This window comes from Atta colombica, unplaced genomic scaffold, assembly GCF_001594045.1.
Source record: "Atta colombica isolate Treedump-2 unplaced genomic scaffold, Acol1.0 scaffold254, whole genome shotgun sequence".
Taxonomy (NCBI): domain Eukaryota; kingdom Metazoa; phylum Arthropoda; class Insecta; order Hymenoptera; family Formicidae; genus Atta; species Atta colombica.
The window spans coordinates 1100621-1113717 of NW_017259353.1; the positions used below are offsets into that span (position 1 = coordinate 1100621).

The window sequence follows — 13097 nt, forward strand, 5'->3', positions numbered from 1 at the left end:
TATATATATATATGAAAATAATATCTTAATAATTCATATTAATGAGCTGCTATATTTTCATATACACATTCATATTTATATACAATATAAACACTTTCTTGCGATGATACATTTCTCATGAAATTATTTAATGTGTGAATATCTTTGGCAAATTAGCCAAATTGCAAAGCTATACGCATTCGCAACTAAAAATACGTATAAAAACGATTGAGAAATTATCATGTCATTCATCAATAGCTTACAAATAACTTAATTTTAAAATCTTAAATGGACAATCTAAAAATATGCGTATATTTCACTAAGCAAACTTTAATGATAACGGCATTTTAAAATAATTGCACTGTTTATTGATAGATAAATTCATAAAAAAAATTTTTAATGCCAACGTTTTGCAAATATTTTGCGCGAAAATTTTAATGCACAATTAAAGCGTATTAATTAATTTGTTTGAACAAAATTTCTAGTTCATAAATACAAATACACTATAAAATTTATCGGAAATAGACTTTGCAAAATATTTGCTACATTGGCAAAATGTGAACGTAAGTCTAACAAAATCTATTAATAAAATATAGCAGATTTATTGCATAAATCAAATCTGCCATTTCATTATCATTTAAATAATATATTAAATTTATGTATTAATTATATATGTATATAAAACAATTGCATATATGCGTATACATATATAATTCTGAATGTAAGAATAATTATTTTGTTAAAATTACTTTGTGATAAATACGATATTAAATTTCTGAGTTCTCCATGAGATAAAAATTTCTTTTAAATTTGGAAAATATATGATTATGTATTTGCAAACTTTTTTTACCATATTTTTTTATTATTGATATAAATTATTCACTTATATTACAATAATAATTACCTTTTTATATATATATATTCTTAACATGTTTATAATATTTTGATAAAAATATTTGCATCGCGTAATCTTGGTCAGGTATTTGATTTTTCAGCAAAATCTATTAATTGAGCTCTTTTCAATTTTTCTGACAAGTTTAGCAATTTTTTAAAATAACGATTACATCGATCAAATAAAAAATATGAATATTCATGAAAGAGAAATATGCGAACACACTCACATGCACACGTATAAACGTAAATCATCATCGGGCAAAAATTCGAAATTTTTCTTCAAGCTTGAAATGTTCAATTTTTTTTCGTTCAATTCTTTGGATATTCCCGGTAAAAAAAATTTATCATAAAAATGTATAAAATTATACAAATTATAGAAGATATATAATTATATTATATTTTTTCCCGGGATGCTAAAATTATTTTTCTGAATATATTTCAATTATTCTTATTTCAGTTATCTTTTCTCTATAATATATGGATAAACATTACACAAAAAGATGAAGACATTTTCTATATGGACATTTTTTATGTATAATTTATATATAATCTATTTATTTGTATTTGTGTATATTTTTATACTAAAAAATTTTTTATCGGGTTTAATCCGAAGAATTGGATGTTCATTCATATTTTCTAATAATTTTAGAAGTGATTTTAAAAATGATTTTCACTATTATCTTATTCATCCTGAAAGAAAAATTATCTTGAAGGAATTCATTCAAAATTTCCTGTATTACGTAGAAACCTGTATCTGCACAATACACATACAAATCATTAATTAAGAACTGATATTTTCTGTATTCAGTCACGAGTCGATAGTTCTGCTTGTCTTCTTTCTTCCGATATTTCTTCTCTCTCTTCATATTGATCTTCATTACCAATTCGCTCTCCTTCTTCGGGCGGTCTCGTCCATCTAATAAAACGATTTTTGCAATTATATTTATTAAAAAATGAGTTTTCTCTTTATGTTCTGTTTTAATTCATATTTGTGAATTAATTCTTCTCTATTACTTTATATTTATGCTATTGTCGTGTTTAAGTGTGTACTTATATCCGTGTGTATGCTTAATCAAATAAGTATGAGAATATAGTCAAACAAATCTTATTATGTGAATATAAAACATATAATTGAATGAAAATATAAAATTTTTATCTATCTTATTATCAATCATAGATCATTGCTCATTAATTGCAACTTTTGTACAGCTTGCTACTAGGTTTTTGTATCAAATCTTTGTCATGAAGTTTAATTATGATTATATATAGATATAATTAAAATTGCAAAATTTTAATATATCTATATGTATATAATCTATTACAATCTAAAAATGGTGCATCTAACCTGATTAGTGTTTCCGGTGATCTGTAGAGGAAGATCAATTTGGCAAACAAGTCTTCTTCGAGACATAAATCGCCGCTCTCGCGAACCAAGTAAATATCTAAGCAAAGGCGAAGGATTCTATCGACATAGGGTAAATCATCAAACATAATCTTGGGTGCCATATCACTGACGATTTTTCGCATCATTTGACTTATAACTATCACCGCTGTAGTATATAATCCTATAATCCTGTTCGTAATTATGTAATTTTTAATCAATGATTGTAATAACGATTTTATAAAATTATTATAGTTTTAAAGATTTTCTTCATAAAACTTTGTCATAAGTATGTCTACGAAAATCAACTATTTCACTATTAATTTACCCAAATCCGCTGATGAAGCTTAAGCTCTCAGGGAATACCTTGTCGTTGAATAGGAACATCATGATATAGTTGCAATCATTTAGTGGTATCTGGCTAAAAAAATCGGAGCCTGTACATACTTCACGAACTATCCACCATTGTTTATGATCACAACATGTCATGTCCGTTGATAATCGGATACTCATATTTCTGTAAAGGTACCTGTTATCTGTGTCAGATTGACCTAGTACTAGAAACATATATATAAATATAAATAATATTATTTTATCTTTCTATAATTCTTATCTTTTTTATATGTTGTTTAATAACGTTCTAATTATGCTTACGTAAACGTAGCGGTTCCATTAATTGTGTAACAACACTGATGGATCTAGCAGTGACTTTCAAAAATTTCGGAAAGGCATTTTGCAATATTACTGTTGCATTTGTTGCACCAGGATCCTTACTTAACATGTCCACTAATGTTTGTCTTACAGGATTGAACTCTCCGTTTACGTACGCTGGCAATGTTATATTATGATCTGTTACAGTGATTCCACTAGCATCTTTGATATCTGTTTTTCTTGAAACTGCCCATTCCACATGTATACTTATTGTTGTAGTATTAGAGATCAGTTCTTCTATCAATCTGAAAAAGATGATAATATAATAAATATTTGTTTTTAATATATTTCTGTAACATGACACTCTTATACCTCTGATATTTTAAATTCTTTTTCAGAAGAATAATATCTGTATGATGCTTTTTTATTAAACAATCAAGTTTTGTTAGTTATATATATTAGTTATATTTTATCAGTTATACCAATATGCATGTATCAATTATATATATTTTCAGATTTTTCAGATTTTAAGTGTAATAATCTTTTTCATAAATTACCTTTTTTTGTCAGGTGGGGAAATGCCCCAAAGTGTTCCTGAGGAATTGCCAAATTTTACTGCAGCCACATCAGAATGGATGTAATTTTCAAAGAAAGTAACAGCTGACTTCTCTGTCGAATATATTTGTAAATTTGTAAGAGTTTTGTAATCCGTTTCCGTATATTCGATGATAGAACTGCCTTGTGCTGACATGGAATAGATGGGTTCGTATGGACCGATTCGTATTTTCATGGATACATCATAAGGTAAATTGGACACGCCAACGGTACTACCGAGGGCAAAAAGAAGCAAAGGGAACCAGATTAAGCCAATAATGAGTAAAAGAACACTTCCGCCTACCAAATACTTGCTCATTTGTTTTTTCTTTACTCCTCGTGGTTGAGGGTAATCTGATTCGACTCCTCGCATACACTAGAATTTTATAAAATAATATACTTATACAATTTTTATGTATTACCTATTTGGCGCATGTTGTGTAATTTAATATTTCTATGCTAAAATAAGTCAATTCAAAAACATATCTTCTCATATAAAATTTATATGAAAATTTTAAATAAAAAAAATTTTAAGAGAATTGAAAAAAATTATTCCAAAATATTATTTATAAAAATATTATTTCCTATAAAACTCACTTTGATTTGATAAATACTAGCAAAGACATCTTCCATCTTAAACCAATCCATTATAGTCATGGATGTGTCAGTCCAAATCCAATCCATCACTGCCCGAAGTTCAAAAAGGAATGGGACTAACATAAATCTACAAAATAACTTACTTAGGTACAATATAATAATAAAATAATAAAAATAATAAAAAAAATTTAATAAACATTTCACTAACCCTTTAAACAGGGTATAATTCACAATGCTGTACTTCTTGCATAGGAAATTACCCAATATTCGAGTCGGATATCCTTGTCGTAATTGATAAGCTGCTAGTAAAAGATAGAAACATTTCATCATATACCAGATTTGTGGCGGAAGTTTATCATTAAATTGTCTGTAATTATAAATATATATTATACATGATACATAAATGTCAAAAATGAAAAATAATGTACGATATCTTACCTTTCTGTCACGCTCGGTAAAATGAAGAACATCCATAGGTGAACACCAAGTACTAAGCAATACTGGAAGATTAATTTTCCCAGAATAGATTTTTTTAGGAAAAGAGCTCTATCGATAACAATTAGAGCAAATTGTAATAATAACATTAATAGGAAAGGCATAGGAACTCGATTTTCTTCCAAATAAGCCGCTACACCGCCATCGCCTTGCTGAGTCTAAAATTATAGAATATATATATAATATATATATAATATTAATGTGTAATCATTCTTTATGTAAATAAATAATATTTATATAAATATTAATAATAATTTCATTGAGTCACTTTCTCTTTCTTCTTATATACTTACTCCAAATGCAGAAAATCCGAAAATAAGTAGAAGAAAATTAAAGAAATCACAAAGGAACATGTAGGCATAAACATTCGTTTTTTCTTTACCAGTTGAATCAATAATTCTCTTAAAGAAATTTTTTATTGGTTTAACGTGTTTAGTAACTCTGCAAAATTTAACAATAATATAACAATAATAATTTAACTAAGCAAATTAATAAGACTTGCATAAAGCATGTTTAAATAAAATAATTACTTACGCTGTATTCATCGTTTTAGAAAACACTTTACTGTGAGGATCTTCTTGCGTAGCTATAAGCTTTTTGTTCTCTGTTACGGATGGAACATTATCATTTAATACATAGTCGTTTGATTGTTTTTGAGATTCTTTTGCTTCTTCGTGAGAACTACAACATATTAAAAAATAAGTGTCATACATTTATTGACACCAAAATTTTAGAATACAAATTTTTAGACATTGTTTCGAAAAATTCTAACGTACTCGGTTTCTTGTTGTATGATTAGTTCTTCTTGTTCTTTGTCTGAAAATAATGGTTTTGCCTGCACTACAGGTAACTGAGAAGGAATTATTTTTCGTGGAGATGCAGCTGTCCATTGACCCAAGGATTTTAGCATAAGTCTGTAGACCAATCATAAGCATTATACTTTATAAAATATTGTTATATGCGTTATTATTATTGTTTTTTTTTTATTTGTACCTATGAAAGAATAGCATAAGAAGCAATAATAAATCCCATAGAGCATAATTAGAATCTTTTAAAACACCAATAATCCTCGGTTCGTATAATGGATGGCTTATTGGAGCCTTTTGATTCCAAGGAATCAATTCCAGTTGGAAAATACATTTTATTATGACAATGGCCTAAAAATTGGAATATTTCCATCGAGATTCTATATTCTATATATGTATATATTTAGGAATAAATTATGAAATATATTTTTTACCTCGACATATGCGATCATTGTTATCCAGAATGTTTTTGAGGGTCGTGGGATTGTTAAAGAACCCCATAAGAATATCATAAGTGGCAATGGTGTCGAGAGTACTGACGCATTCTTAATTTGATGTATAAACACCATAAAATAACAAAGTATACTAGAATGCGCCAAAATTCCAAACCAGATAGACGCTGCCAATTGTACGATGGGAGGTTGATCCACTTCTGAAAGTTCTCCAATTTCTTCTTCTTGTTCGACTGCCAAGGCTTGCGAGAAAAGTGTGCTGCTTACATAAAATCTTCAAGTTAATTATTAATTTTGTAGTTAAAATAAACTATTCAACATAAATTTATATAGAAGAAAGATGCTCTAGCTGTGTTAAATATATATACGTAATAAATAAAAATTATTTAAAGTATAAAAATTCACATATATAAAATAAAAATAGATATAAATATACAAAATTGTTACTTAAATAGAAAAATTTAGAGAAGTAATTTCTGTATACACACAAAGGAATAATTTTAGATATCAAAACTGAATAGTAATAAAGAACAGAGATGCATCTTTCTTTTCAGATAAATTGATATCAAAAGCACATTTAAAGCCCAGTTCAGGAACTGTGAAATCTGAACCATAAAACCTGAAAATGAAACTAAAGACATTCGACAATATTAATGTATTTGCTACAGTGAACGTTATTCGTTTTCGTCATTCACTGTATACAATAATCAAAGAGACACGCAAGTCGCGCAAGTCAATTTTTTTGTTCTTTTCGTGTCAGGAAGCGATCCTTTTTGCCACAAAACGAAGTAGAGGTGGCAGTCAATTATTAGATGTAAAAGGATCTTATCTGACGTGCCGCATGCGAGGAGAGGCGTGCGAATAGTGCATTTATAAAAAGATCAAGCACATTGAGATGCTTGAGTTTCACGACACATTTTTGATACCTGGAGGAGGACATGTCCAATCCTCGCTCCAAACTCGGCGCCAGAATTCGGATGTGTGGCACTGCCAGCGAGCTCCTCTTCCTGACACAAACAACACCACTCTTTCTACGTTTACTTCGTATAAATATGTTACGAGAGTAAAGAATTTTAATCATAATTTTAAAACATTATATTATTAATTTTACTATTCACGAAGAAAAAAGATACAATAATAAAAAAAGGTAAGAGATAAATTTGGGAGAAAAATTATATTAAACAACAACAAATATATATATTAATAATTAATATATATTAATAATTAATATATATATTAATAACAAATTATTTAAAAATATTGAAAAAGATACATTATAATAGAATATTAAGTGATCTAGCTATAATTGAAAAATTTGTTGTTTTTTCATAATAGATATGTTTTTATAATAGATATGTCACGATAAAACTTACGGCAATTGATCTGATCCCTCAATCGTGAAACAATTTTTATGTCACGCAAATAACTTATGCTGTTATTTCGAAGGACCTTTATTTTCCTCAATTACCTAATTTTTTTTTTACCAACAAGGCTCAAATCTTTTCATAGATTAATACTTGATCAAGTTCATACAATATCAAATTCATACATATCGAATATAATACAAAATTTTTTGTTCTAATCTTGTTGGATTTTATTAAACAAATTTGAAAATTTTATTTTTATTATAAACAAAAGGTTCATAATTTAAGAAATAGTAAAATATAAAATTGAATTTTATTTCAAGTTATATAGATATTTCTTTTTTTCTTATTAGACTTAAAATAAAAATAAACTTGTATATATTCTCTATATTATTTAATTAATATTATAAATAATAAAAAGATTTGAAAAGCAAAAACAATTATTTTCTCTTAATAAAAAGTTAACTGTAATTTCCATAAATTACAATATAAATAATTGTTATAGAAATTCGACATTAGTTTGGTGTAATAAATGTACAAGAATCACTTTTGCTAAGTGCACAATAAATTAAACACATGATACATTTATAAAATATCTATCAAAGCAATTTACACAAAATAAAAGCCCTTACCTATCATCTTGCGGTTGCGATTGACTCGGACCTTCTCCAGGATCATACTGTTCCTCCATATTGCCATTTGTAGCTGATCTGTTACAGCGAGCACATTTACTACTAACATCTACGTATTTTCATTTTAGTTTCAAGTTTAGAAACTGCTAAAACTATTTTTTATACTTACACATATTCTTTAAAAGTTATATTTCAGATTTCTTAAAGATTTATTATTCATGGGATATATCGAAAAAGCATAAGTTATAATTATATTTTTGACGCCAACTATTTTGAAGTATGCTTTGCAACATTGAATAACAAAAATGTAATTCTTTACTGCATTTTTAAATAATGTTACATAGCTATAAAAACAAATATTAAATTATCTAATAGTTAGATTTATAGATATTTTAAACATATGCAGTAAAGCATTTATAAAAAATATAAAAAATATAAAAAATATAAAAAATTAAAGTAAAAAAATTATGTTGCACAATGTATTTACATAAGAAATCAGCATCTTATAAAAGATGTTTGAACAAAACATATACCCAAAAATAGCAGCAATACAAAATAAAAATAATTTAAGCAACTACAATATTATATTTACAAGTTAATGTGAAAAGCCAGAATAGCACAAAAAATTGAATAATACTCCTAATATATAATTTTATTACTCCTAATATTTAATTTTAACTAAATAATTAACAATATAAATTTTCCTGAAAAAGAGAATTCCAAAATTTTTTAAATAGTAATAAATATACATATAGTCTTTCAATTTTATTAAATAAACATAATATGTTTTATTTTAGTGTTATGACTATATAAAAGTTTTTATAGAAAGCAAATCCTTACCGTTCTTGTATCAGAGGCTGCCACATTTGATTAATTCCTAATCGCATTCCCATTCTAAAATCTGGTTTCGCCTAAATATAATCATCAAATATTAAAAAAATATTACAGTATGTTTTTTTATTTATAAATTAACTTCAATTTTTAAAAATAATAATTTATATATACTTTTAGAATCTTTTTTTCCTTCGCTAAAACCCTGCGAATATATCTGTAGTCGTAGGAGAAACGATTTAGATATTTTGTCATTGAAGTTAGAGTGCTGTTAATCATCACCAAGAGAAACTTGAAGTACGTAAAGAATGAGACTTTCTTCTGTTCTTCTTCTTTTTTGTCGCTCTCCTTATCTTCTATTTTCTCTTCTTCTATATCTGATGGTTCTGGTGTTTTGGCCAAGTCTGTTTCTTTTTCTTCCGTTTCCATCTCTACTGAAGTGAGACTCGTTCGATCGGGACCCTAAATAATTTTACATAAATTTTATATATTGGAAAATATTACTTTATGCTTAAATTGTGATCGTGTGCTTGAAATTAATTAAGTCTGCTAAGAAAAATGCATAAGTGCATTTAAAGTGTATCACATAGTGTGAATAATTGTCGTATTTCTATAAAAATTTTAAACGAAATAAAGCAATTTTTAAATACTGTTAAGTTCAAATATTTTATCTAATAATTGACTTGAGTTGCAAAAATCTTAACTTTGAATGAAATAATTATCCCTAATAGGATTTTATCATAATTAAGATTTATATTTTCAATTACTTAATATTTCAATTACTTAATATTTATTTTATACTTACTCTTACTGTACAATAAGCGTACAATAAGCATTACAAGTGATTACAAAGATTACATGTAGAAAATATGAAATAAGTTTTCATATAAAATATACATGTGTGTATAAGTGACGAAATACCTTGCCATCATTCTATGATTATAACACATATAAATTAATAAAAAATAAGTACAATGTGTTAAACGATGTGAAGACAATAAAAACAATAGTAAAACTTTGTATCCAATATCTTCTAAGCTGAGAGTTTATAAGAGAAGAAGATATCATCGAGCACTAAAAGCGTTGCGTATGCAAATATAAAAGAATAATCCACTTGCCATATAGAATTCGTTGCTGTGATTGCTTTGTATTATTTGTTATTGTGTTAATTTATATTAAATTAAAGAACAATAAATAAAAATATAGCGAAAAGTTTTTTGATTAAAATACAAATTAAACTGAATTAAGAATATCTTACAAACTGCCTTAAACAGATTTGGAATAAGATATTAATATTAAAAAGAAAAATAGAAATGTTATTGTTAATAAAAATAAATCACAGCAAATTAATATAATGTGTAAAAAGTAAAATTAATTGCATATAATAAAATCGAGATATACATAAGTAGAACAGATTGCTTTATCGCGCAGACGAACGATAAAGCAATAATACAACGGTACAAGAAGAATATACTAGCACAAAAGTAGTACAAAACGATCCATAGAAAGCTAATAGCCAATAGTTGAATCTTATTTAGGAGACAATCTATTGTTAAATTTTTTCAGAGATTTAACAAAAACAAAAAGAAGTATTTCAGCGTTTGTCGAAATAAATGTAAAATTAATATAAATTTTTTTAAAGTGACTTTAAAAAATGTATTAATATGACTTTACTTGCTAGGTGTTTTGTATAAGATGTGGATTTAGATCTCCTATAAAAAAGAATCAACCGCATAATGCACCAACGGTGAGATCTGTCATCGACAATTCGGCCTTAAAGACAGTATTAAATATAAGAGTAAAAAGTGACAGTTATAGGCAGACAAGCCTGTAGCGGTCATGCAGCCTTTTACTGGGAATCGGGATGTCTCACATCGGTGGCCATGGCAGTGTCGGTCTCAGAGCGAGCGCTTAAATAGGACATGGATGATTTCTTCCGTGTCAAAGGTACACTTCTACGTCGGAGTTTCAGGGCGTCCTTTTCTGTTCCTCCGTACATGGCGACATGCGTCGCGATCTCAATGTCTGTCTTAATCAGCGTGTTCATCAACTGTAAGGAGACTTACGCGTCAGTTCCATCGATCGATTTCGTGCCATCGTTGGCCCGGATGTATTGCAGGATCCCTCCTCGAGGAGGAGAGAGAAAAAGAAAAAAGGGTGCTACCAATGCATAGATTCAGAGCAAAAGAAAGATAAAGGGAATTGATAACACATACGAAGAACTTTTGGTTACAATTATCACAGAGAAAGAGATGCACCATTCGATTTTATAATGGTCTATTCGAAATACTTTTTTAGAAAAATTTCAAAATATTTTTTTTTTTTAGTAAATTTATTATAGTATCAATATATATATATTGTGATAGATACATATAATATATACACAATTTTTCTTACAAATACAATAAATATTTTACTTTTAATAGTAAATATATATAATGTTGAAATTTTATGATATGTATTTGAAATGTTTCCAAGCAATTCGATGGACCATAACATCTTAATTGATAGATTAGTGAATCTTAACAAAAATCCTTGTTTGTGAATCGATATTTTACAACATCAGTCATTCAAGTTCATACCGAAAATTCATCCCTGAAGAAAACAAAATGATTTTGACGTGATACATATTTCTTATAATTTTATTTACCTCTGAAACAGTCATTCTCCTTCCTTTTCGTTCTTGTTCACGACGGCGTTCTTTTTCCTTCTTTTCAATATCGCTATCAGGAACAAGATCAGTAACGTCATCATCATCCAGATCGTCAAACATGTAATAATCGCCTGATCTGATTGCTAATTGTAAAAAAGAATTACAGTTATTAATAAGTCATTACTTTCATTACATTATTTCATAAGCAAAAGCCATGCATATATAAGTGACCATTATATAATTAAAAAAAAGTGCAAGGACATTTGAGCATAATTTGTGAATATTATATTCTAATTTTGATGTAATTATAGTATCTCTATTAAATAAAAATAAACAAATATACACAAAAATGCCAATAGATCAACTATACATATATAATTTTAAAACATCATCGGCTACTTTAAACTGTACATTAAATTGTCCTTTAGATTAAACTGTACATTTTATATACAAATGAAATTATAAAATTAATCCGGGACTGTGACATTACAGTTGTTAGGATAATGCTCAGCTGTAAAAAAAATGTACAATTACCCTCTCTGTTGGTCTGCGGTGAACGAATTTTGTACAATGGCCGTGTTCTTGGATAGAGTTCATCTAACAGAAAGACACAAGAAATAAAATAAAGATATGGAAAATAAAAATCTATACAGCTATATTGTGATACAACACATAATATATTATAATATGCCACATATATGTTACATCAGAATTAGATTCCTTTGATTCCATTGTTGATTGGATTGCTGAGAATAACCCCTCAACAAATATAAAAGCAATTCTCTGTTGTTTGTAAAATTTCTGGATTTCTGAATTTTTATGCATTAAATGCATATAAGATTTTATAAGATTAAAGAAAGAATTATAAAATGATAACAGATATAGTGATGAATGAAGATAAAAGAAGTATTTAAAAAATAATGCAATGTAATTGCGAAAAGACGAAAAAGAAATAACATAAAATAAATTAAGGAAATAGAAAAATATGAAGTATTATTTAATTCGATTTTTCATAGAAATAGATAGCACAGATAAGCAAACCTGCAAATATAAGCATTTCTATACAAAGATAATTTTGAGCTAGTTCTTAGCTCAATATATTTTATTGTATGATATATTTCATTATCAAAAAACAGATTTAGAAGTCGCTTCTAATAAGACCTGAAGAACATTATAGACACTGCTTCAAGTGTTTTACGGAAGATCTAGATGTGCAGACATTAAAAAGCATATGTACAGGTCACTGTAGCACTGGCTATGCAGATATTGCCGATAAGTGATTTACACGTATGATGTGAGCGCGGGGAACGGGAGGCCGTCGAGATGATCGACTGGCGCGGATCAATGTTTATCCACGTCGGCCCAACTAGTAAGCTGGATTGACGCCGATGTCTCATAGAAGATGTTAGTGATCGATCGGCTAAACCTCGATCATAAGGCGGGGGCGAGAACACTGGGAATGTCTCGTCTGGTGACGGTCCTCGAGGATTTAGCTCGCTACTGGGTGGCGAACCAAATGAAATACGTGTCGGCTCGAGGTAACCCTCGAGACTGACTGTCATGATGGCAGAATTCGGCGTGGGTGCTTGCAATAAGGACGCTGCCCGTGGAGTCAAAGGAGGTGGTTCGTCGTCGTCTTCATCCAAAGGTGTTTGATATCCTTGTGGGGGTGTATGACCCGAGGACACGCAAGAGCTCACGCTAGAAGATCTTGCCAGTGGTGCTTGTCTCTCTTTTTTGACGCATTAAAGATATATTGGATGTTATA

The 13097-nt window shown here is 28.2% G+C and overlaps 1 protein-coding gene across 4 annotated transcripts in view; it reads right to left on the minus strand.

Moving 5' to 3' along the window:
- Positions 1–1607: 1607 nt before the first annotated feature.
- Positions 1608–13097, minus strand: part of LOC108689090 (piezo-type mechanosensitive ion channel component) — a 29112-nt gene continuing 17622 nt past the window's right edge. For 3 of the 4 annotated variants that reach the window (XM_018195708.1, XM_018195707.1, XM_018195706.1), the window contains 19 exons: positions 11864–11926; positions 11327–11472; positions 10550–10726; positions 8851–9138; positions 8686–8756; positions 7846–7923; positions 5832–6108; positions 5585–5748; positions 5368–5505; positions 5126–5272; positions 4885–5032; positions 4535–4749; positions 4305–4463; positions 4097–4223; positions 3463–3875; positions 2909–3210; positions 2583–2811; positions 2219–2446; positions 1608–1789 (listed from right to left, as the gene is read on the minus strand). In XM_018195708.1, the coding sequence (XP_018051197.1) occupies positions 1678–1789; positions 2219–2446; positions 2583–2811; positions 2909–3210; positions 3463–3875; positions 4097–4223; positions 4305–4463; positions 4535–4749; positions 4885–5032; positions 5126–5272; positions 5368–5505; positions 5585–5748; positions 5832–6108; positions 7846–7923; positions 8686–8756; positions 8851–9138; positions 10550–10726; positions 11327–11472; positions 11864–11926 (3482 nt within the window). In that variant the 3' untranslated portion in view covers positions 1608–1677. The remainder of the gene's footprint in view (positions 1790–2218; positions 2447–2582; positions 2812–2908; positions 3211–3462; positions 3876–4096; positions 4224–4304; positions 4464–4534; positions 4750–4884; positions 5033–5125; positions 5273–5367; positions 5506–5584; positions 5749–5831; positions 6109–7845; positions 7924–8685; positions 8757–8850; positions 9139–10549; positions 10727–11326; positions 11473–11863; positions 11927–13097) is intronic. The other variant, XM_018195709.1, reaches the window with a different exon arrangement.